Genomic DNA, 25062 nt, shown 5'->3' with positions numbered 1-25062 from the left:
TTCTCTGTTGGAGTGAGTTGTGCATGTTGCACATGTGTGTAGAGACAGAGTGTGTGTGTGTTCTTGTTTTCCTACCTTATCAGGACCCCAGTGTCCTAACAATTCACCCTTATCTCCTGACAAGGTAGTAAAACAAGAACATTTTTGAAAAGTAAACTTTTATCATGTCCTGAATTTGTTCAAATGCTATTTTAAGCTTAATGTTTTTTTTAAGGTTAAGGTTAGGGTTAGAGTTAGGTTAAGGAAAAAACATTTTTACTCTCCAAAAAGTCCTGAGATTTCATGAAAATAAAGGGAAATGTGTCTTCAGCATTTAACCCAATCCCTCTGAAACAGAGAGGTGCTGGGGGCTTTCTTAAATCAACATCCACGTCTTCGTCGCCCGGGAAACAGTGAGTTAACTGCCTTGCTCAGGCATTAAACAAGCTTGGGGATTCGATCCAGCAACCTTTTGGTTACTGGCACAACGCTCTAACCACTAGGCTCTGTGTGTGTGTGGCTATTTGGCGGTTACACAGGCAGCACTTGAATGACCAGTCTTTCAGTGCGTGTGAACTGTTGGGGCGAGAGTTAATATGACCAAAGGCCCAGCGTGATCCTTACTACTGCGCAGCTAGGCACACACACACTGCAGAAGAACAGTCTGTCCGTAGTACAGTAGAAAGACACACACGCATTCATTATTCTTCCTGAATTTCATTTATAAAAATAAACACCAGCGCTCCATCTTTTCTCTTCTTCTCACACCCCCCTCGCATCACATGCCATTCCTGCTACATGTGCTTTCCATCTCTTTCTAAACTCCTCTCTCATTTTGCAGAATTCCTAGAATGGACAAAGTCCATCAAACCATGTCAATGGAAACCCAATATGGCTGAGGTGGTATTTAGGATTGTGATGCATACTAGCCATGGGACATTGAACATCTATTTCAATTTTGTCATCCTCTCTTTTTCCAAGGAAATATCTGTCTGTGTGTGACTGTTGTCTCCTCTCTGGTGACCAGAGCTAATGTTATTATGTTGGAGTGGACAGAAGGTCTGCCAGGTTCATATGAAGTCATTTTAAAATCACACTCATCAGATTAGACTGCTGACACACTGGGTGGTAATGGCTTTTCCTACCACTCAGCCCAGAAACACATTTCAGCCTATTGCAGGCTAGTTCAGGTGTGTATGAGCCAGAGAAGGAAAGGCACAGAGAAAGGGACAGAGTGAAAGGGACAGAGTGAAAGGGACAGAGTGAAAGGCACAGAGAAAGGGACAGAGATGAGAGATGAGTCAGAGAGGTCAGGGTAGCACCATTAAGGCAGTCTGTGTCCAGGAATGATCAGAGGGAATGAACGGCTGGACTGAGCACCCCAATACGACCAGATGCTCTTTGATAGTGTGACACACACACACACAGGAGACTAATAGAGAGTAGGAGACCATAGAAACCAGCCTTCACTGCTGCTCAGAGAATGATGAGAGAGCGAGAATGATTAGAGAGATGGCTAGAGAGAGATATGTAATGAGTGTGAGGGGGGGGGGGTATGGTTATATAAGGTATTGACACAGCAGTGTCTGGGTTGTGAATAAGAGGTGACTGTATTGATTAAATGCTATCCTGCTGCTTTTCTGCCTCATTATTCAATCCATCCGTGATCTGAGATTAGCATCAACAACAGCCAGGGAACACCACACACAGAGACTGCCTCTGTCTCTCTGTTCCTGACCTCAACCAAAGACCACAAACCAATCACTGGCTGTTCTGTTTGGTGTGGAAGGGCATCCAGTGCACATTAGGTAAGGGAACATTGGCTCAGCAATGGGCTGGCTCCTGCCTGTGCAATTCGCTGGCAGGATGATACCATCCCTCAGTTATACAATTTATTCATTTAGCAGATGCTCTTATCCAGACAGATTTACAGTTAGCACATTCATCTTAAGATAGCTAGATGGGCCAACCACATTTTTTCCTTAATAAAGTTGCTTACAGCAAAGTCAGAGCTATTACAGGGGGGGGGGAGTCAAGTGCAGGTGTTGGTTCACAAAATGCATATTTGGGGGTGGATTAATTAAGATGCTCTTGGGAAGAGGTAGGGTTACAGATGGTTCCACCATTGGGGTGCCAGGACAGAGAAGAGCTTGGACTGGGCTGAGTGGGAGCTGTCCTCCCATAGGGGTGGGAGGGCCAAGAGACCAGAGGTGGCAGAACTGAGTGCTCGGGTTGGGGTGTAGGGTTTGAGCATAGCCTGAAGGTAGGGAGGGGCAGGTCCTCTTGCTGCTCCGTAGGCAAGTGCCATAGTCTTGTAGTGGATGTGAGCTTCAACTGGAAACCAGTGGAGTGTGTGGAGGAGAGAGGTGACATGGCAGAACTTGGGAAGGTTGAACACCAAGTGGGCTGCAGCATTCTGGATAAGTTGTATGGGTTTGATGGCACAAGCAGGGAGCCCAGCCATCAGCGAGTTTCAGTAGTCTAGACGGGAGTTGACGAGCGCCTGAATTAGGACCTGTGCGAGGTAGGGTAGTACTCCATGGATATTGTAGAGCATTAACCTGCAGGAGTGAGTCACAACTTTGATGTTTTCAGAGAACAACAGGGTGTTGTGCAGGGTCACGCTAAGGTTCTTTGCACTCTGGGAGGGGGACACTGCAGAGTTGTCAGAGGTGATATAAATATCTTGGAGCAGGCAGCTCATCCCTGGGAGGAAGAGCAGCTCTGTCTTGTCGAGGTTGAGCTTGAGTCATAGGATGAGGAAAGGGAGAAGAGTAGGGTTGAAGAGGCAGAATCAGGAGACAGAAGCATTTAACAGAAGGGGAGATGATAGGATAGAAGAGGAAAGAGGGGGAGAGAGAGAGCGAAGATTGAGACAGCGCATTAACATCTGGGTAGGAGCTGAGTGGATAGGGTTGGAGATGGAGACGAAAATAAACAAAGTAGTGATCAAAGACCTGGAGGGCAAGTCAGTTAAGAACAAATTATTATTTAAAATGATGGCGTAGGAACAGTGGGTTAACTGCCTTGTTCAGGGGCAGAACGACAGATTTCTACCTTGTCAGCTCTGGATTAGATCTAGCAACCTTTCGGTTACTGGCCCAACACTCTGACCAATAGGCTACCTGCCGCCCCTAATATTAGTAGGCGAACAGCCTCTCTCTTGTAAAGATGAGGTCAAGCATATTGCCTGCCTTGTGAGTGGGAAGGGACTGTGAAAGGGAGAGATCAAAAGAGGCAAGGAAGGGAAAGAGAGTTGGAAATAAATGAATCGAAGGCAGACATCAGTTGGTTGAAGTAGCCAAGTACGACGAGTGGTAAGCCATCGCCAAGAAATTAGCTTATCAAGGGGTCAAGCTCATTGAGGAAATCTCGAAGGGCACCTGGTGGGCGATAGATGACAATGTCAAGATTGAGGGGACAAGTAACAGCACGGAATTCAAATGAGGAGATGGACAGGTGAGTGAGAAAGAAAATATGATTGAAAATGTAGTGAGATTAAGAGAGAGCAGCTGGAGTAGCAGTGTTATCTGGGGTGATCCATGTCTCCGTCAGGGCCAAAAAGTCAAGGAACTGAAGGGCAGCATAGACTGAGATGAACTCTGCCTTCTTGACCTTAGATTGTCAGTTCCAAACACTGACAGAGACCAGGAATTCCACACAGGTTGTGCGCGCAGGGTACACTAAATTAGAAGGGTTGCAGCCAAGGGGTGTGGAGCAAATAACAAGGAAAGCGAGAGGGTGGTATGGTGCCTTCCTCAATTGTCCTTCCTCGAATAACTCCGCACGACAACGCGACCGCCGCTGACACGACCACCGGTACACAGCTGCTGATGAGAAAACAAAGGAGACTGAAGTACATTTATACGAATTGTCTTGCAGAGGTGAAGAGCACACATCCCGGTACTAATGACAAGTCATTTTTCAAACAACTGTTTACAAATCGATTATTTCACTTATAATTCACATTATCACAATTCTGGTGGGCCAGAAGTTGACATATACTAAGTTGACTGTGCATTGAAACAGCTTGGAAAATTCCAGAAAATTATGACATGCCTTTAGAAGGTTCTGATAGGCTAATTGACATAATTTGAGTCAATTGGAGATGTACCTGTGGATGAATTTCATGGCCTACCTACATCTTTGCTCGACATCATGGGAAAATCTAAAGAAATCAGCCAAGACCTCAGAAAAAAAGTCTGGTTTCCAAAAGTACGCAATAATAAACACCATGGGACCACGCAGCCGTCATACCGCTCAGGAATCAGACGCGTTCGGTCTCCAAGAGATTAACATACTTTGGTGCGAAAAGTGCAAATCAATCCCAGAACAACAGCAAAGGACATTGTGAAGATGCTGGAGGAAACAGGTACAAAACTATCTATATCCACAGCAAAACGAGTCCTACATAGACATAACCTGAAAGGCCGCTCAGCAAGGAAGAAGCCACTGCTCCAAAACCATCATAAAAAAACAGACTACAGTTTGGAACTGCACATGGGAACAAAGATAGTACTTTTTGGAGGAATGTACTCTGGTCTGATGAAACAAAAATAGAACTGTTTGGCCATTATGACTATCGTTATGTTTGGAGGAAAAGGGGGGAGGCTTGCAAGCCGAAGAACACCATCCCAAGCGTGAAGCACGGGGTGGCAGCATCCTGTTGTGGGGATGCTTTGCTGCAGGAGGGACTGGTGCACTTCACAAAATACAGTGCCTTGCGAAAGTATTCGGCCCCCTTGAACTTTGCGACCTTTTGCCACATTTCATGCTTCAAACATAAAGATATAAAACTGTATTTTTTGGTGAAGAATCAACAACAAGTGGGACACAATCATGAAGTGGAACAACATTTATTGGATATTTCAAACTTTTTTAACAAATCAAAAACTGAAAAATTGGGCGTGCAAAATTATTCAGCCCCCTAAAGTTAATACTTTGTAGCGCCACCTTTTGCTGCGATTCCAGCTGTAAGTCGCTTGGGGTATGTCTCTATCAGTTTTGCACATCGAGAGACTGAATTTTTTTCCCATTCCTCCTTGCAAAACAGCTCGAGCTCAGTGAGGTTGGATGGAGAGCATTTGTGAACAGCAGTTTTCAGTTCTTTCCACATATTCTCGATTGGTTTCAGGTATGGACTTTGACTTGGCCATTCTAACACCTGGATATGTTTATTTTTGAACCATTCCATTGTAGATTTTGCTTTATGTTTTGGATCATTGTCTTGTTGGAAGACAAATCTCCGTCCCAGTCTCAGGTCTTTTGCAGACTCCAGGTTTTCTTCCAGAATGGTCCTGTATTTGGCTCCATCCATCTTCCCATCAATTTTAACCATCTTCCCTGTCCCTGCTGAAGAAAAGCAGGCCCAAACCATGATGCTGCCACCACCATGTTTGACAGTGGGGATGGTGTGGTCAGGGTGATGAGCTGTGTTGCTTTTACGCCAAACATAACGTTTTGCATCGTTGCCAAAAAGTTAAATTTTGGTTTCATCTGACCAGAGCACCTTCTTCCACATGTTTGGTGTGTCTCCCAGGTGGCTTGTGGCAAACTTTAAATGACACTTTTTATGGAAATCTTTAAGAAATGGCTTTCTTCTTGCCACTCTTCCATAAAGGCCAGATTTGTGCAATATACGACTGATTGTTGTCCTATGGACAGAGTCTCCCACCTCAGCTGTAGATCTCTGCAGTTCATCCAGAGTGATCATAGGCCTCTTGGCTGCATCTCTGATCAGTCTTCTCCTTGTATGAGCTGAAAGTTTAGAGGGACGGCCAGGTCTTGGTAGATTTGCAGTGGTCTGATACTCCTTCCATTTCAATATTATCACTTGCTCAGTGCTCCTTGGGATGTTTAAAGCTTGGGAAATCTTTTTGTATCCAAATCCGGCTTTAAACTTCTTCACAACAGTATTTTGGACCTGCCTGGTGTGTTCCTTGTTCTTCATGATGCTCTCTGCGCTTTTAACGGACCTCTGAGACTATCACAGTGCAGGTGCATTTATACGGAGACTTGATTACACACAGGTGGATTGTATTTATCATCATTAGTCATTTAGGTCAACATTGGATCATTCAGAGATCCTCACTGAACTTCTGGAGAGAGTTTGCTGCACTGAAAGTAAAGGGGCTGAATAATTTTGCACACCCAATTTTTCAGTTTTTGATTTGTTAAAAAAGTTTGAACCTTGAACAGAGACTGTTGACATCTAGTGGAAGCCATGGGAATTGCAATCCGGGAGCTGGAATTGCATAGGACCCATAGCTTTTCATTGTAATTTTCATTGTTATTTTAACATTTCTACAAACGTCAACATCTTTTCTATCCAATGGTACCAATTATATGCATATCCTTGCTTCTGAGCCTGAGTAACAGGCAGTTTATTTTGGGCATGTCAGTCAGGAGGAAATTCTGAAAAGGGGACCTTAGCCCTAAGAAGTTATTAATGTTAACATATCATGTGTTATACAAATTTGGAATAATAAGCGTTCCTGCATCTCACCAGAAGAAACGGGCCAGCTACATTTCCTTGTTGTAAGCAAATCACAATACCCACAATTCAGTGATTTCAGGTTGTGGATGACTGCCCCGTGGAGGTTCAAAGAGGAAGGCATCCGATCAGCCAACATCCGCGCAGCAGAAAAGAGCTAGCTAGCTTTCAGAATATAGAGTCTGATCCCATCTGCATCCACATCAAGCTCAGCACCAGAAACGAGTGTAAGTCACATTCTAAAATCGACTAAATCTTTCCCTGACTCCTCCATGATGAGCAAATAAATCTAATGGAGCTAGGCATAAACATGGTCTGTGTATTGTTGTCATAGTTGGTGTGTTTATAAGTTGGCTACAATTTATACAGTAGTTTTCTGTATTATGGAGGCTTAGTTGATTGTTCATGCAGGGCTTAAAGTGTAAATTGGAGAAAGGGAGGTATTAGTAAGGAGGAGGTGTGGGTGACTGACTGATGTCTGTTGGGGGTGGATATTGTGTGTGAAGGTTAGTATGCATGATTTATTGACATGAAAAAAAAAGCCTTTTACTTTTGTTGGCAGTGCTTGTCTACTTAACAGCACAACTACAAGCCAACACTTTTTACATGTTGCATTTATAGTTTTGTTTTCAGTATATAAAACACATGTCAAGTGTTGGTCCCATGTTTCATGAGCTGAAATAAAAGATTCCAGAAATGTTCCATATAAAGCTTCTCAAAGTTTGTGCACAAATTTGTTTACATCCCTGTTAGTGAGCATTTCTCCATTGCCAAGATAATCCATCCACCTGACAGGTGTGGCATATCAAGACGCTGATTAAACTGCATGATCATTGCACAGATGCACCTTGTGCTGGTGATAAAAGGCCACTCTAAAATGTGCAGTTGTGTCACACAACAATGCCACATCTCAAGTTTTGATGGAGTGTGCAATTGACATGCTGACTGCAGGAATGTCCACCAGAGCTGTTGCCAGAGAATTTAATGTTAATTTCTCTACCAAAAGCCACCTCTGCTTTATCAAATTTGGCAGTTTGCCCAACAGGCCTGACAACGTGTATCCACGCCAGCTCAGGACCTCCACATCCATCTTCACCTGCTAGATCGTCTAAGACTGTTAGAAACTGTCTCGGGGAAGCTCATCTGCGTGCTCGATGAGCTTCCCCAACACCAAACTACAGTTTAGATGGAAACCCGGTTACTATAGCATAAGTAGACATGGCTTGTATTCAAGAAAGCATTTATTTGCTCTGGAGACCGAGGTGAGTTTACACATCAGTATGCAGGAACAGTTATGGCAATCTATGACATATACAGAAGAAGACAAATATACTACTAACGCTTTAATAAATACTAGAGTTCTATATAGGGAATACTTGCAAATGGTGTATTTGGGTGGTGAAATTAGGTGTTCTGAGTCACTTTGATACAAGGGGAGATCATTGTTATGGGACCTTTCACATCTCCTCGAGTCCTCAACCTCTTTGTATCCAAGCGGTATTGTCTGTGAGAAAGACAAATGCCATTACACATTCATGAGCAATCATTGTGTACTGTGTGTATTCCTAATGTAGCAACATGGTGTAGCATGAGACATCTCACAGACATGTTAGCTAGCTAGCTACTACACACACAGGTTTAGTTACTCCAAGAATAATATGAGTCCTCAAGCCAAAGTCATTATTTTACCCTCTGCCATTATCATCAAAACATTTCTACAGTTTTGCTCCTAATGAGAGGCACTGAGGCAAGCTAGGCTAGTTAGCTAGCTAGCGATAACATTAGACTACAGTATATTTTAGGTATAGTAAACACAGCTAGCTAGCTAAATTTGGCCAGCTACGGTACTAGGAAGCACTGTTATGGACGAATTGATCACCAAATTGTACTGAACAACACGGCCTTGTGTAAAAAAAGCTTATATTGCTAGCTGGCTACCAACAGAAAACAACTTACTCGTTTGTCATTTACCATTCGGAGTCCTGGTCCAGCTGGTCTCGCAATTATTCTCACTGTCTCAACTCCTCTTCAGTGTATTCCGGCTCAACTAAATAAGACTGTATGTTCCTATGTAAAAGAACATAAAAAATGTTTGGTCGTCCAGCTCTTCTTGGAAAGAGGAATCATCAGAAGCAGCCATTGTAGCAAATTATTTAGCAATCTTGGATAGACAGTGCATGGTAACATAGCTCCGGTGAAACTGTAAACTAGTACTGCTCCCGTTTTGAAAAGCCTGCCTTCGAGAGTGGGAACAAGAAAGTATGGCTCCCGTCAGGCTTTAGTCTTTACAAAGCCTGGGGAAATGAGTCAACCTAGACATCCTGCCAAGTCCTGGCAGATAGGAGCCAATGGCTGTATTGAACAGGGAAAACCTTACCTACTCGCTGCTAGCGTGATCATGCAATTGTTGAAACACAAAGGCCACAATAATTGCTACAAAACATGACACCATTCATTGTTAGATAAGACAGCAGGCTCAATCAAACAGTGACATCCTTGGTTGAACTCTCCCGGCACAAATACAGCTATAGTGCATAATAGAGGTCGACCGATTAATCGGAATTTCATAACAATCGGAAATCGGTAATTTTGGACGCCGATTTTGCCTTTTTTTTTACACCTTTATTTAACTAGGCAAGTCAGTTAAGAACACATTCTTATTTTCAATGACAGCCTAGGAACGGTGGGTTTAACTGCCTTGTTCAGGGGCAGAACGACAGATTTTTACATTGTCAGCTCAGGGATTCAATCTTGCAACCTTACTGTTAACTAGTCCAACGCTCTAACCACCTGCCTCACGAGGAGCCCACCTGTTACGCAAATGCAGTAAGAAGGCAAGGTAAGTTGCTAGCTAGCATTAAACGTAATCAATTATAATCACTAGTTATAACTACACATGGTTGATGATATAATAATCTATAATCGATGCAGTGCACATTCGCGAAAAAGGACTGTCGTTGCTCCAACGTATACCTAACCATAAACCCCAAAGCCTTTCTTAAAATCAATACACAGAAGTATATATTTTTAAACCTGCATATTTTGCTAAAAGAAATCCAGGTAAGCAGGCAATATTAAACTAGGGAAATTGTCACTTCTCTTGCGTTCATTGCACGCAGAGTCAGGCTATATGCAACAGTTTGGGCCGCCTGGCTCATTGCGAACTAATTTGCCAGAATTTTACGTAATTATGCCATAACATTGAAGGTTGTGCAATGTAACATGAATATTTAGACTGATGGATGCCACCCATTAGATAAAATACGGAGCGGTTCCGTATTTCACTGAAAGAATAAACGTCTTGTTTTCAAGATGATAGTTTCCGGATTCGACCATATTAATGACCTAAGGCTTGCATTTCTGTGTGTTATTATGTTATAATTAAGTCTATGATATGATAGAGCAGTCTGACTGAGCGATGGTAGGCACCAGCAGGCTCATAAGCATTAATTCAAACAGCACTTTTGTGCGTTTTGCCAGCAGCTCTGCTGTTTATGACTTCAACCCTATCAACTCCCGAGATTAGGCTGGTGTAATGATGCGATGTGAAATGGCTAGCTAGTTAGCTGAGTGCGCACTAATAACGTTTCAAACGTCATTCGCTCTGAGACTTGGAGTAGTTATTCCCCTTGCTCTGCATGGGCAACGCTGCTTCAAGGGTGGCTGTTGTCGCAGTGTTCCTGGTTCGAGCCCAGGTAGGAGCGAGGAGAGGTACGGAAGCTATACTGTTACACTGGCAATACTAAAGTGTCTATAAGAACATCCAATAGTCAAAGGTATATGAAATACAAATGGTAGAGAGTGAAATAGTCCTATAATTCCTATAATAACTACAACCTAAAACTTCTTACCTGGGAATATTGAAGACTCATGTTAAAAGGATCCACCAGCTTTCATATGTTCTCATGTTCTGAGCAAGGAACTTAAACATTAGCTTTCTTACATGGCACATATTGCACTTTTACTTTCTTCTCCACCACTTTGTTTTTGCATTATTTAAACCAAATTGAACATGTTTCATTATTTATTTGAGGCTAAATTGATTTTATTGATGTATTATATTAAGTTAAATTAAGTGTTCATTCAGTATTGTTGGAATTGTCATTATTACAAATACATGTTAAAAAAATCGGCCGATTAATCGGGATCGGCTTTTTTTGTCCTCCAATAATCGGTATCGGTGTTAAAATCATAATCGGTCGACCTCTAGTGCATAATTATGTCAAACACCCTCATCATCATGTAAGTAGAACCACCCCCAAATAGTGTCTAGTGGTGAAGTTTCCCTTTAAAGTAGATGGCCCTAGCTAGCAAAAAGACAGTACTAGACAACAGATGAAGACAAAAATTATACTTACCACTCCTGGAGATATCAGGAGTAATAACAACAAAGAAGTTACATTCACTTTCCTCTGTTCAGACAGTCTCATCGTTATTCTTTTTCACCCAAGGGGTTATTGTTAGTGGTGGTTGAAATTATATTGTAATGAAACAGCAGGGAGCAGGTCTCGAACCCTTGACCTTCGAGCACGAGTTCCGGTGCGCTATCGACTGTGCCGCAAAAGCATGCTCATGCGGCAGGGTCGATTTCCACGCTTATAAACCCAGGGTCATTACAATATAAATGTGGTTGTAGAGTTGGCCTCTTCTTCTGTAAAAGAGTAAAGGACATGGTGTTGTTTGAGTACGTTTGCTTTGGTTCTGAAAACTTGTTGTAGCTCCCTGGGCTAATGCTTTGGCTTTACCTCAGTGGGCTAACATGTCTTGGAGTAATACAGAAAAACAGGGTTCAATACCCAGTCATTTCCCTACACATATGCCTTGTCTGACTGTCTCGCGCTCTCTTCATCAGGTACTGCTCCTCTGCAACATTAACAAGATGAAGAACTTTAAGCGACGTTTCTCTCTGTCCGTCCCTCGCACCGAAACCATAGAGGAGAACGAGTTCACCGAGCAAATCAACCAGCTCAACATCCAACACACTCAGGGTAAGACCTTTAACCCTACCCAACAATGCCCAATGACACAACAATCCTCTCCTCTGTCCTTGTCTCCAGTGGGTCTTGCTGCTCTGAGCGTTGCTAAGGGAATGACCAGTCCCTTTCACAGCATATTGGGACTATATTTAGACACAGGAAGCTCAAAGTCCTGATCCCAGATCTTACATTACTCCCATTCATTAATGGATCAGGCCATTCTTGGATCCGTTTATAATCAAACCACCAGCCCAGTCATCTCTGTACCAGCCCCACTTAGTCTCCACAGCCTGATTAGTAGCACTGATTTCCGATTAGGCTGAGGGAAGGCTGGGGTTTAGAAGAGGTTAAGACACATTTATACAAGCTCTGAGTGGAGAGATGGAGGAGATGTGAAGGAGAAAGAGATGTGTGAGAGTGTAATAGGGGATGCCAGGAGCTGAGGCTGATTAGCAGGGTTCAAGACACATTTATACAAGCAAATCTCCCTCGCTGTGGTCTACTGGGTCACACCCATCCTCTAATCTAGCACCAGTCTGCCCTGCAGCAGTGATAGAAAACAATATTCACAATATTGATTATTATTATTTTAATTATATCAATATTGTAAATCTCCAAAGTGAGCTTTGGCAAAATGTACATTTTTACGTCATGCCAATAGAGCAAATTGTGAAGAAATTCAAAACCTTTTAAACAGTGTGTTCTTGGTGTTCATGCTGTTCACCATTTCTCATGCACACTTGACACAGCAACACTTGACCTCATAGTTACTTCTCTCACTATTGAGGCAGCTAACCTTGTACAGAAGTTTAGTTTATTAGGATCCCCATTAGCTGGTACATATGCAGCAGCTACTACTCCTGGGTTCCACATAAAATACATGTACATGAAAGATTACAGAACAGTTATAGACAAGAACAACATGGAGCACACTGGGATTCAGAATAGAGGTCTGGATGGATGGGAATGTAGCGTTGTGTGATGCCAGCCGTCATCAGCTGTCTGGGGGAAGCAGCTGTGTCTGTGATCTAACACCAGAGAGTCCTGTACCCCCTGATGCAGAGAGAACTCAAGGTCTGAGTGAGTGAGTGAGTAAGTGATAGAAGTGTTAATAGGTTCTCTGTCAATCCAGACATTCTGCCCTTCACAACCCCTTCTTCCATCACAGCCTATTTCAGACAATAACTGAACAAAATGTCAAAGTAATCCTTGATTTGAATCAGAGCAATGCTGTCCAACTGTCTGTCCATGACGAGACGGCCTACAGACGGCCTACAAGGAGGAGGTGAGGGCCCTCGGAGTGTGGTGTCAGGACAATAACCTCACACTCAACGTCAACAAAACTAAGGAGATGATTGTGGACTTCAGGAAACAGCAGAGGGAACACCCCCCTATCCACATCGATGGAACAGTAGTGGAGAGGGTAGTAAGTTTTAAGTTCCTCGGCATACACATCACAGACAAACTGAATTGGTCCACCCACACAGACAGCATCGTGAAGAAGGCGCAGCAGCGCCTCTTCAACCTCAGGAGGCTGAAGAAATTTTGGCTTGTCACCAAAAGCACTCACAAACTTCTACAGATGCATAATCGAGAGCATCCTGGCGGGCTGTATCACCGCCTGGTACGGCAACTGCTCCGCCCACAACCGTAAGGCTCTCCAGAGGGTAGTGAGGTCTGCACAACGCATCACCGGGGGCAAACTACCTGCCCTCCAGGACACCTACACCACCCGATGTTACAGGAAGGCCATAAAGATCATCAAGGACAACAACCATCCGAGCCACTGCCTGTTCACCCCGCTATCATCCAGAAGGCGAGGTCAGTACAGGTGCATCAAAGCTGGGACCGAGAGACTGAAAAACAGCTTCTATCTCAAGGCCATCAGACTGTTAAACAGCCACCACTAACATTGAGTGGCTGCTGCCAACACACTGACTCAACTCCAGCCACTTTAATAATGGGAATTGATGGGAAATGTAAAATATATCACTAGCCACTTTAAACAATGCTACCTAATATAATGTTTACATACCCTACATTATTCATCTCATATGTATATGTATATACTGTACTCTATATCATCTACTGCATCTTTATGTAATACATGTATCACTAGCCACTTTAACTATGCCACTTTGTTTACATACTCATCTCATATGTATATACTGTTCTCGATACCATCTACTGTATCTTGCCTATGCTGCTCTGTACCATCACTCATTCATGTCTTTATGTACATATTCTTTATCCCCTTACACTTGTGTGTATAAGACAGTAGTTTTGGAATTGTTAGTTAGATTACTTGTTGGTTATTACTGCATTGTCGGAACTAGAAGCACAAGCATTTCGCTACACTCGCATTAACATCTGCTTACCATGTCTATGTGACAAATAAAATTTGATCTGATTTGTTTGGAGGCAGACTTGGCTCACATTTTTCCCAGGATTAACCACATTCTCTGGATGTTCCTTCAACTCCTAATGAGGTTGGGATACATCAGCAACAGACCTTCAAATAATGTTTTTTTTTCATGTTAAAATATAGTTCAATTAAATTCCCTGACATAAATACCATAACACACAATAAGTTGGTCACATCAGAGGAGCTGTCTTTACAGTGGTCACATTTATTGCAAAAAAAGAGAATAACACAATCAGCTCGCAGATCAGAATTACCATCTAGGTTCGTTAGGGAAGTTTTATCAACCTAATATCCCCTTCAGTAGCCCTTCTCAGCTGGTAAGCAGCTACATCAAACTTAAAATGACAAAGAAAAGTCAGTCACACCTGAATTAGGCTGATTAATTCAGTATCATATCCCACAGGCTAACAATCTCAGACATGCACACACACCGCACATCTACAGTGTTACAGCTAACCTAATGAGACATCCCAAATCAGTTTGGATTAGCACACAAGCCTAACACAATTACCACTCCACTACTGCAGGACTAGGTGTGTGTGTGTGTGTACCAGGGAGGCCACCCGCCTGCCACTGCCAGTCTAATCTTTAAGTCAATCTAATACCTAGTTAATATCCAGTGCAGCTTCTCAATTAAATCATCATTTTTGAAATTCTAACAAGTGTACTGATGGAAAGATAAATCTAATCAAATCAGTTCAGATGATTACTGTCATACTAACTTTTAACAGAGCCAGCCAGTGAAGAATGGATGTAGAAACCTATTAGTAGCCTACAACGCTGTAGAAACCTATTAGTAGCCTACAACGCTGTAGAAACCTATTAGTAGCCTACAACGCTGTAGAAACCTATTAGTAGCCTACAACTCTGTAGAAACCTATTAGTAGCCTACAACGCTGTAGAACCATATTAGTAGCCTACAACTCTGTAGAAACATATTAGTAGCCTACAACGCTGTAGAAACATATTAGTAGCCTACAACTCTGTAGAAACATATTAGTAGCCTACAACCATAAGTTTCATTAGAATGTAGTGAGGAACCAAAAGTCAGCAGACAGTTCAGGCTCCATTTTAACCTAATGCAGTGGTAAATCTAAGGGCTCCATTTTAACAAACCTAATGCAATAGTATATCTAAGGGCTCCATTTGAACAAACCTAATGCAGTGTTTAATCTAAGGGCTCCATTTTAACAAACCTAATGCAATAGTAAATCTAAGGGCTCCATTTGAACAAACCTAATGCAGTATTTAATCTAAGGGCTCCATTTTAACAAACCTAATGCAATAGTAAATCTAAGGGCTCCAATTTAACAAACCTAATGCAATAGTAAATCTAAGCACAGGTGGTAGCACTAGAGTCCAAAATATTTGTAGCTATTTTCACCATTACATTTTTCAGTGCACTTGCTGGCATTGGCGCATAATTCTATAATATTAATAATAAAACACAGCAGACTATGGAGGTTTTTACACACATCAAAACGTTTCACAGTAGCTGGAAAAAGATGCAATATGCAGCACCAGTCAAAAGTTTGGACACACCTACTCATTCTAGGGTTTTTCTTTATTTTTACCATTTTCTATATTGTAGAATAATAGTGAAGACATCAAAACTATGAAATAACACATATGGAATTATGAATTAACCAAAAAAATGTTAAATCAAAATATATTTGAGATTCTTCAAAGTAGCCACCCTTTGCCTTGATGACAGCTTTGCACACTCTTGGCATTCTCTCAACCAGCTTCCAGTTTTATTTTTGAATATATTTTTTATTTATTTCACCTTTATTTAACCAGGTAGGCAAGTTGAGAACAAGTTCTCATTTACAATTGCGACCTGGCCAAGATAAAGCAAAGCAGTTCGACACATACAACGACACAGAGTTACACATGGAGTAAAACAAACATACAGTCAATAATATATTATAAACAGTCTATATACGATGTGAGCAAATGAGGTGAGATAAGGGAGGTAAAGGCATAAAAAGGCCATGGTGGCAAAGTAAATACAATATAGCAAGTAAAACACTGGAATGGTAGATTTTCAGTGGATGAATGTGCAAAGTAGAAATAAAAATAATGGGGAGCAAAATAAATAAATAAAATAAATAAATACAGTAGGGAAAGAGGTATTTATTTGGGCTAAATTATAGGTGGGCTATGTACAGGTGCAGTAATCTGTGAGCTGCTCTGACAGTTGGTGCTTAAAGCTAGTGAGGGAGATAAGTGTTTCCAGTTTCAGAGATTTTTGTAGTTCGTTCCAGTCATTGGCAGCAGAGAACTGGAAGGAGAGGCGGCCAAAGAAAGAATTGGTTTTGGTGGTGACCAGAGAGATATACTTGCTGGAACGCGTGCTACAGGTGGGTGATGCTATGGTGACCAGCGAGCTGAGATAAGGGGGGACTTTACCTAGCAGGGTCTTGTAGATGACATGGAGCCAGTGGGTTTGGCGACGAGTATGAAGCGAGGGCCAGCCAACGAGACCGTGCAGGTCGCAATGGTGGGTAGTATATGGGGCTTTGGTGACAAAACAGATTGCACTGTGATAGACTGCATCCAATTTGTTGAGTAGGGTATTGGAGGCTATTTTGTAAATGACATCGCCGAAGTCGAGGATTGGTAGGATGGTCAGTTTTACAAGGATATGTTTGGCAGCATGAGTGAAGGATGCTTTGTTGCGAAATAGGAAGCCAATTCTAGATTTAACATTGGATTGGAGATGTTTGATGTGGGTCTGGAAGGAGAGTTTACAGTCTAACCAGACACCTAGGTATTTGTAGTTGTCCACGTATTCTAAGTCAGAGCCGTCCAGAGTAGTGATGTTGGACAGGCAGCGATCAGTTGAAGAGCATGCATTTAGTTTTACTTGTATTTAAGAGCAATTGGAGGCCACGGAAGGAGAGTTGTATGGCATTGAAGCTTGCCTGGAGGGTTCAAATCAAATCAAATGTATTTATATACCCCTTCGTACATCAGCTGATATCTCAAAGTGCTGTACAGAAACCCAGCCTAAAACCCCAAACAGCAAGCAATGCAGGTGTAGAAGCACGGTGGTTAGGAAAAACTCCCTAGAAAGGCCAAAACCTAGGAAGAAACCTAGAGAGGAACCAGGCTATGTGGGGTGGCCAGTCCTCTTCTGGCTGTGCCGGGTAGAGATTATAACAGAACATGGCCAAGATGTTCAAATGTTCATAAATGACCAGCATGGTCGAATAATAAGGCAGAACAGTTGAAACTGGAGCAGCAGCACGGCCAGGTGGACTGGGGACAGCAAGGAGTCATCATGTCAGGTAGTCCTGGGGCATGGTCCTAGGGCTCAGGTCCTCCGAGAGAGAGAAAGAAAGAGAATTAGAGAGAGCATATGTGGGGTGGCCAGTCCTCTTCCGGCTGTGCCGGGTGGAGATTATAACAGAACATGGCCAAGATGTTCAAATGTTCATAAATGACCAGCATGGTCGAATAATAATAAGGTAGAACAGTTGAAACTGGAGCAGCAGCATGGACAGGTGGACTGGGGACAGCAAGGAGTCATCATGTCAGGTAGTCCTGGGGCATGGTCTTAGGGCTCAGGTCCTCCGAGAGAGAGAAGGAGAGAATTAGAGAATGCACACTTAGATTCACACAGGACACCGAATTGGACAGGAGAAGTACTCCAGATATAACAAACTGACCCCAGCCCCCCGACACATAAACTACTGCAGCATGGAGGCTGAGACAGGAGGGGTCAGGAGACACTGTGGCCCCACCCGAGGAGAGTCGGGTTGTTAACACAGTCGGGTTGTTAACACAGTGTCCAAAGAAGGGCCAGAAGTATACAGAATGGTGTTGTCTGCGTAGAGGTGGATCAGAGACTCACCAGCAGCAAGAGCGACATCATTGATGTATACAGAGAAGAGAGTCGGTCCAAGAATTGAACCCTGTGGCACCCCCATAGAGACTGCCAGAGGTCCGGACAGCAGACCCTCCGATTTGACACACTGAACTCTATCAGAGAAGTAGTTGGTGAACCAGGCGAGGCAATCATTTGAGAAACCAAGGCTGTCGAGTCTGCCGATGAGGATGTGGTGATTGACAGAGTCGAAAGCCTTGGCCAGATCAATGAAAACGGCTGCACAGTAATGTTTCTTATCGATGGCGGTTAAGATATCGTTTAGGACCTTGAGCGTGGCTGAGGTGCACCCATGACCAGCTCTGAAACCAGATTGCATAGCAGAGAAGGTATGGTGAGATTCGAAATGGTCGGTAATCTGTTTGTTGACTTGGCTTTCGAAGTCCTTAGAAAGGCAGAGTAAAATATATATAGGTCTGTAGCAGTTTGGGTCAAGAGTGTCCCCCCCTTTGAAGAGGGGGATGACCGCAGCTGCTTTCCAATCTTTGGGAATCTCAGATGACATGAAAGAGAGGTTGAACAGGCTAGTAATAGGGGTGGCAACAATTTCGGCAGATAATTTTAGAAAGAAGGGGTTCAGATTGTCTAGCCCGGCTGATTTGTAGGGGTCCAGATTTTGCAGCTCTTTCAGAACATCAGCTGACTGGATTTGGGAGAAGGAGAAATGGGGAAGGCTTGGGCGAGTTGCTGTGGGGTGTGCAGTGCTGTTGACCGGGGTAGGAGTAGCCAGGTGGAAAGCATGGCCAGCCGTAGAAAAATGCTTATTGAAATTCTCAATTATAGTGGATTTATCAGTGTGACAGTATTTCCTATCTTCAGTGCAGTGGGCAGCTGGGAGGAGGTGTTCTTATTCTCCATGGACTTTACAGTGTCCCAGAACTTTTTGAGTTAGTTTTGCAGGAAGCAAATTTCTGCTTGAAAAAGCTAGCCTTGGCTTTTCTAACTGCCTGTGTATAATGGTTTCTAGCTTCCCTGAACAGCTGCATATCACGGGGGCTGTTCGATGCTAATGCAGAACGCCATAGGATGTTTTTGTGTTGGTTAAGGGCAGTCAGGTCTGGGGAGAACCAAGGGATATATCTGTTCCTGGTTCTAAATTTCTTGAATGGGGCATGCTTATTTAAGATGGTTAGGAAGGCATTTAAAAAAAATAACCAGGCATCCTCTACTGACGGGATGAGATCAATATCCTTCCAGGATACCACGGCCAGGTCGATAAGAAAGGCCTGCTCGCTGAAGTGTTTCAGGGAGCGTTTGACAGTGATGAGTGGAGGTCGTTTGACCGCTGACCCATTACGGATGCAGGCAATGAGGCAGTGATCGCTGAGATCTTGGTTGAAGACAGCAGAGGTGTATTTAGAAGGCAAGTTGGTTAGGATGATATCTATGAGGGTGCCCATGCTTAGGAGAGGTACCTGGTAGGTTCATTGATAATTTGTGTGAGATTGAGGGAATTAAGCTTAGATTGTAAGATGGCTGGAGTGTTAAGCATGTTCCAGTTTAGGTCGCCGAGCAGCACGAGCTCTGAAGATAGATTTGGAGCAATCAGTTCACATATGGTGTCCAGAGCACAGCTGGGGGCAGAGGTTGGTCTATAGCAGGCGGCAACGGTGAGAGACTTGTTTTTAGAGAGGTGGATTTTTAAAAGTAGACGTTCAAATTGTTTGGGTACAGACCTGGATAGTAGGACAGAACTCTGCTGGCTATCTTTGCAGTAGATTATTGCAACACCGCCCCCTTTGGCAGTTCTATCTTGTCTGAAAATGTTGTAGTTTGGGATGAAAATTTCAGAATTTTTGGTGGTCTTCCTAAGCCAGGATTCAGACACAGCTAGAACATCCAGGTTGGCAGAGTGTGTTAAAGCAGTGAATAAAATAAACTTAGGGAGGAGGCTTCTAATGTTAACATGCATGAAACCAAGGCTATTACGGTTACAGAAGTCATCAAAAGAGAGCGCCTGGGGAATAGGAGTGGAGCTAGGCACTGCAGGGCCTGGATTCACCTCTACATTGCCAGAGGAACAGAGGAGGAGTAGGATAAGGATACGGCTAAAAGCAATAAGAATTGGTCGTCTAGAACGTCTGGAACAGAGAGTAAAATGAGGTTTCTGGGAGCGATAAAATAGCTTCAAGGTATAAATGTACAGACAACGGTATGGTAGGATGTGAATACAGTGGAGGTAAACCTAGGTATTGAGTGATGATGAGAGAGATATTGTCTCTAGAAACATCATTGAAACCAGGAGATGTCATCACATGTGTGGGTGGTGGAACTAATAGGTTGGATAAGGTATAGTGAGCAGGACTAGAGGCTCTACAGTGAAATAAGCCAATAAACACTAACCAGAACAGCATGAACAGCATTTATGAAGATAATCCTACACATTCACACATCTCCAGAATGTGTGAATGTGTACAACGCATCCAACGTTGTAACCATAAAACCAGGAAGGTGAATCATACTATTTAATATATATTTAACTAGTCAGGTAAGAATGAATTCTTATTTTCAATGACAGCCTAGGAACAGTGGGTTAACTGCCTTGTTCAGGGGCAGAATGACAGATATTTACCTTGTCAGCTCAGGGATTCAATCTAGCAACCTTTCAGTTACTAGTCCAATGCTCTAACAACTAGGATACCTGCCGCCCCAATAAGATAGGTTTTAATACAATTAAACCGAAAAACAAGCAAATACATGTAAAATGTAATGATTTAATCGACAGGATAAAAAGACATTGCATTGCTGTTTGAAATGGAAAACAAGCTATTTTTACAGGTTACAGTTTTCAGAACTTGTAAATACGAGGTTCCCCGGTATTCACAGGTACCCATCTCTCATTTCATGATGGGCATGGACATGTAGCCTACATCATGGAGGGGTTTTACACACGTAGCCTACATCATGGAGGGTTTCTACACCCGTAGCCTACATCATGGAGGGGTTTTACACACGTAGCCTACATCATGGAGGGGTTTTACACACGTAGCCTACATCATGGAGGGGTATTACACACGTAGCCTACATCATGGAGGGGTTTTACACACGTAGCCTACATCATGGAGGGTTTCTACACACGTAGCCTACATCATGGAGGGGTTTTACACAAGTAGCCTACATCATGGAGGGGTTTTACACACGTAGCCTACATCATGGAGGGGTTTTACACACGTAGCCTACATCATGGAGGGGTTTTACACACGTAGCCTACATCATGGAGGGGTTTTACACACATAGCCTACATCATGGAGGGGTTTTACAAACGTAGCCTACATCATGGAGGGGTTTTACACACGTAGCCTACATCATGGAGGGGTTTTACACACGTAGCCTACATCATGGAGGGGTTTTACACACGTAGCCTACATCATGGAGGGGTTTTACACACGTAGCCTACTTCATGGAGGGGTTTTACACACGTAGCCTACATCATGGAGGGGTTTTACACACGTAGCCTACATCATGGAGGGGTTTTACACCCGTAGCCTACATCAGGGAGGGTTTCTACACCCGTAGCCTACATCATGGAGGGGTTTTACACACGTAGCCTACATCATGGAGGGGTTTTACACACATAGCCTACATCATGGAGGGGGTTTACACACGTAGCCTACATCGTGGAGGGGGTTTACACACGTAGCCTACATCGTGGAGGGGTTTTACACACGTAGCCTAACATCATGGAGGGGTTTTACACACGTAGCCTAACATCATGGAGGGGTTTTACACACGTAGCCTAACATCATGGAGGGGTTTTACACACGTAGCCTAACATCATGGAGGGGTTTTACACACGTAGCCTACATCATGGAGGGGTTTTACACACGTAGCCTACATCATGGAGGGGTTTTACACACGTAGCCTACATCATGGAGGGGTTTTAGCCTACATCATGGAGGGGTTTTACACACGTAGCCTAACATCATGGAGGGGTTTTACACACGTAGCCTACATCATGGAGGGGTTTTACACACGTAGCCTACATCATGGAGGGGTTTTACACACGTAGCCTACATCATGGAGGGGTTTTACACACGTAGCCTACATCATGGAGGGGTTTTACACACGTAGCCTACATCATGGAGGGGTTTTACACACGTAGCCTAACATCATGGAGGGGTTTTACACACGTAGCCTACATCATGGAGGGGTTTTACACACGTAGCCTAACATCATGGAGGGGTTTTACACACGTAGCCTACATCATGGAGGGGTTTTACACACGTAGCCTACATCATGGAGGGGTTTTACACACGTAGCCTACATCATGGAGGGGTTTTACACACGTAGCCTAACATCATGGAGGGGTTTTACACACGTAGCCTACATCATGGAGGGGTTTTACACACGTAGCCTACATCATGGAGGGGTTTTACACACGTAGCCTACATCATGGAGGGGTTTTACACACGTAGCCTACATCATGGAGGGGTTTTACACACGTAGCCTACATCATGGAGGGGTTTTACACACGTAGCCTACATCATGGAGGGGTTTTACACACGTAGCCTACATCATGGAGGGGTTTTACACACGTAGCCTACATCATGGAGGGGTTTTACACACGTAGCCTACATCATGGAGGGGTTTTACACACGTAGCCTACATCATGGAGGGGTTTTACACACGTAGCCTACATCATGGAGGGGTTTTACACACGTAGCCTACATCATGGAGGGGTTTTACACACGTAGCCTACATCATGGAGGGGTTTTACACACGTAGCCTAACATCGTGGAGGGGTTTTACACACGTAGCCTAACATCGTGGAGGGGTTTTACACACGTAGCCTACATCATGGAGGGGTTTTACACACGTAGCCTACATCATGGAAAGGTTTTACACACGTAGCCTACATCATGGAGGGGTTTTACACACGCAGCCTACATCATGGAGGGGTTTTACACACGTCCAATACGGGACCTACATGGCTAAAATCATGTGGGCCTCCCATCTGAGCACAAGCGAGCTGATATAAGACAGATGAATTGCCGAACATTATGGCTGGAAAATGATGTAAGACAGGTGAATTGCCGAACATTATGGCTGGAAAATTATGTAAGACAGGTGAATTGCCGAACATTATGGCTGGAAAATGCCAGTGCACCCGTTTTTACATGACGAAATTGCAAACTGACATACGTTTGACACGAAAGCCACCTTAACGCCAGCAAGAAATAGAGCCCTTCATGTCTTTGTCCACTTCTCCAATGATTGTGTTTCCTAACTTGCCATGTGAGAGCCTGCAGTCTGCCCTTTACCACATAATTCACTTCAATAGATATACATCTCCCATCTCAGACAGGATCGGACTAGAGCATTGTGTGTGTGCATGTCTCACCTGACCTGGTCCCAATTAAGAGCAGACAGATCAAAGGGTTGCTGTAACTGTGATATTTAAATGATGAGCCAAACAGGCTCCCTTTCTCTCTCTCTCTCTCTCTCTCTCTCTCTGTGCCCACTCACAGCAGGAATATTAATCAAACTTAGAACCATTCATCTATTGCCACTTCATTCCATCCAATTCCCCCTCTCTCTCCTTCGTTGATCTCTCTATCGCTCTTTTGTCACATCTGTTTTTGTCACCTTATTTTTCTAAACACTGAGAGCTACTTGCCTCCTAACTTTTAGCTCAACTCAAATCTAACATCTAAATCTCCATCATCACCTGCATGGATGTACACCCAAAAATGGTCTCTGTGTGAGTCTCTGTGTATGTAGGAGTAGCCAGGGCTTTTTAATTTCCACTAATAACAGGCTGTGATACTGTATCTGTCAGAGAGAATAAGTAGACCGAGAGGGATACAGACAGAGAGCGAGAGCTCACTGGGCACACACTGGCTGAAACCATCCTCGACTAACCGGTGCCCCTGCACACTGACTCTGTACCGGTACCCCCTGTATATAGCCTGGCTACTGTTATTTTACTTCTTTTATTTTTAACTTCTTTTTTTACTTAACACTTTTTCTTAACTGTAGTGTTGGTTAAGGGCTTGTAAGTAAGCATTTCACTGTAAGGTCTACACCTGTTGTATTCATCATTTCACTGTAAGGTCTACACCTGTTGTATTCATCATTTCACTGTAAGGTAAGGAACACCTGTTGTATTCAGCGCATGTGACACATTGATTTGATTTGCTGTTATCACTTCATTTCAATGAAATTACGTTGAATAGTCATTGAGTTGATGTCTTTGCCTTCTGAGAGAGAGAGGATATCTCCCTCCGTTTAGCCACATGCTCACACCCTTTTGTTAACAATCAGTGTCCCCATGGAAACACGGAGTTAAAGAGCTCACCGCAGTCTACATCAAACACCCGAGAGGCAGCGGGCTGAACACACATACACAGAGGTGTCAGTCGACGCGATGGAACAGACTTATCCACTCCAAACACATCCAACAGCAGCCAGACCAACAAGCCAGGATCAAACCAAGGCTGAAACACAAGCTGTTCAGAGGACTGTAAACACATGCACACATTTCCACACTGTAGCTGATGGAGCCTTGTGTCGTGTCTGAATGAGTGCTGTGTCTTTTTTATTTGTAAAGTGTAATTGTCCACTCAATCTGCTGTGTACAACACTGAAGAGAGGATGTTCAAGCAAGCCTGTCCGTGTGTGTTTAAGGCTACAATATGGAGTATTTCTCAGCATCTGTGTGTTAAATGTTTTCCATAACTCTAAAGTGTGCGTTCTCTCTCTCCGTCTGACCTGCAGCACTGACTCCAGACAGCCTGACCCTGCCGTCGCTGCACCTTGAGGCCAGTCCCAGTCCAGTGAGCCCTGAGCCAGCCACGACCGGAGCACAGTCCCCCTCCCAGCTCCAGTACCGCAGCAAAGCGCCCCACCGACACTTCTCTATGGTGGTGAGACAGGGAGGGAGAGTTGTGGAGAAGGAGAAATAGGAATGTTTAGAAATTATAAAGTTCACATTGACATGCCAATTAGTATAGTCTAGCTCACAACACCAAAGTGGTTCCAATCCGAGAGGAACTGCTCTACTGAGAGGGACACTAAAGCAAATGTAGCCTCCTGTACAAATGTAGGTCAAACCTTACATAAGACATTCATAACACCTTTACAAAACCAGTTATTACACCTTTATAATTTAAGAGCTACTGCCTGGGTTCATCTCCTCCCTCTCAAAACAGAGTGGTCATAACTTCCTCTCAGCCTCAGAGCAGCAGCAGCTGCTACACAGCCCCCAGGGAATTACAAGCCATCGTCTGAATGTTCTTTTCCACATAACCCGCCGGGCCAGACACCTTTAGTTCGAAAATTCAGCCATCTTACTTTT

General features: G+C 43.5%; 1 protein-coding gene across 1 annotated transcript in view; it reads left to right on the top strand.

Moving 5' to 3' along the window:
- The window catches only part of LOC135540047 (cyclin-dependent kinase 18-like), a 62010-nt gene that overhangs the window by 20170 nt on the left and 16778 nt on the right, over positions 1–25062 (top strand). Inside the window, exons 2-3 of the mRNA XM_064966360.1 lie at positions 11325–11460; positions 24483–24631. Of these exons, the coding sequence (XP_064822432.1) occupies positions 11352–11460; positions 24483–24631 (258 nt within the window). The 5' untranslated portion in view covers positions 11325–11351. The remainder of the gene's footprint in view (positions 1–11324; positions 11461–24482; positions 24632–25062) is intronic.

This window comes from Oncorhynchus masou, chromosome 5 (genome assembly GCF_036934945.1).
Source record: "Oncorhynchus masou masou isolate Uvic2021 chromosome 5, UVic_Omas_1.1, whole genome shotgun sequence".
Classification (NCBI taxonomy): Eukaryota; Metazoa; Chordata; class Actinopteri; order Salmoniformes; family Salmonidae; genus Oncorhynchus; species Oncorhynchus masou.
The sequence above is the reverse complement of the archived record's forward strand: the minus strand, read 5'-3'. Positions and strand labels throughout refer to the sequence as shown.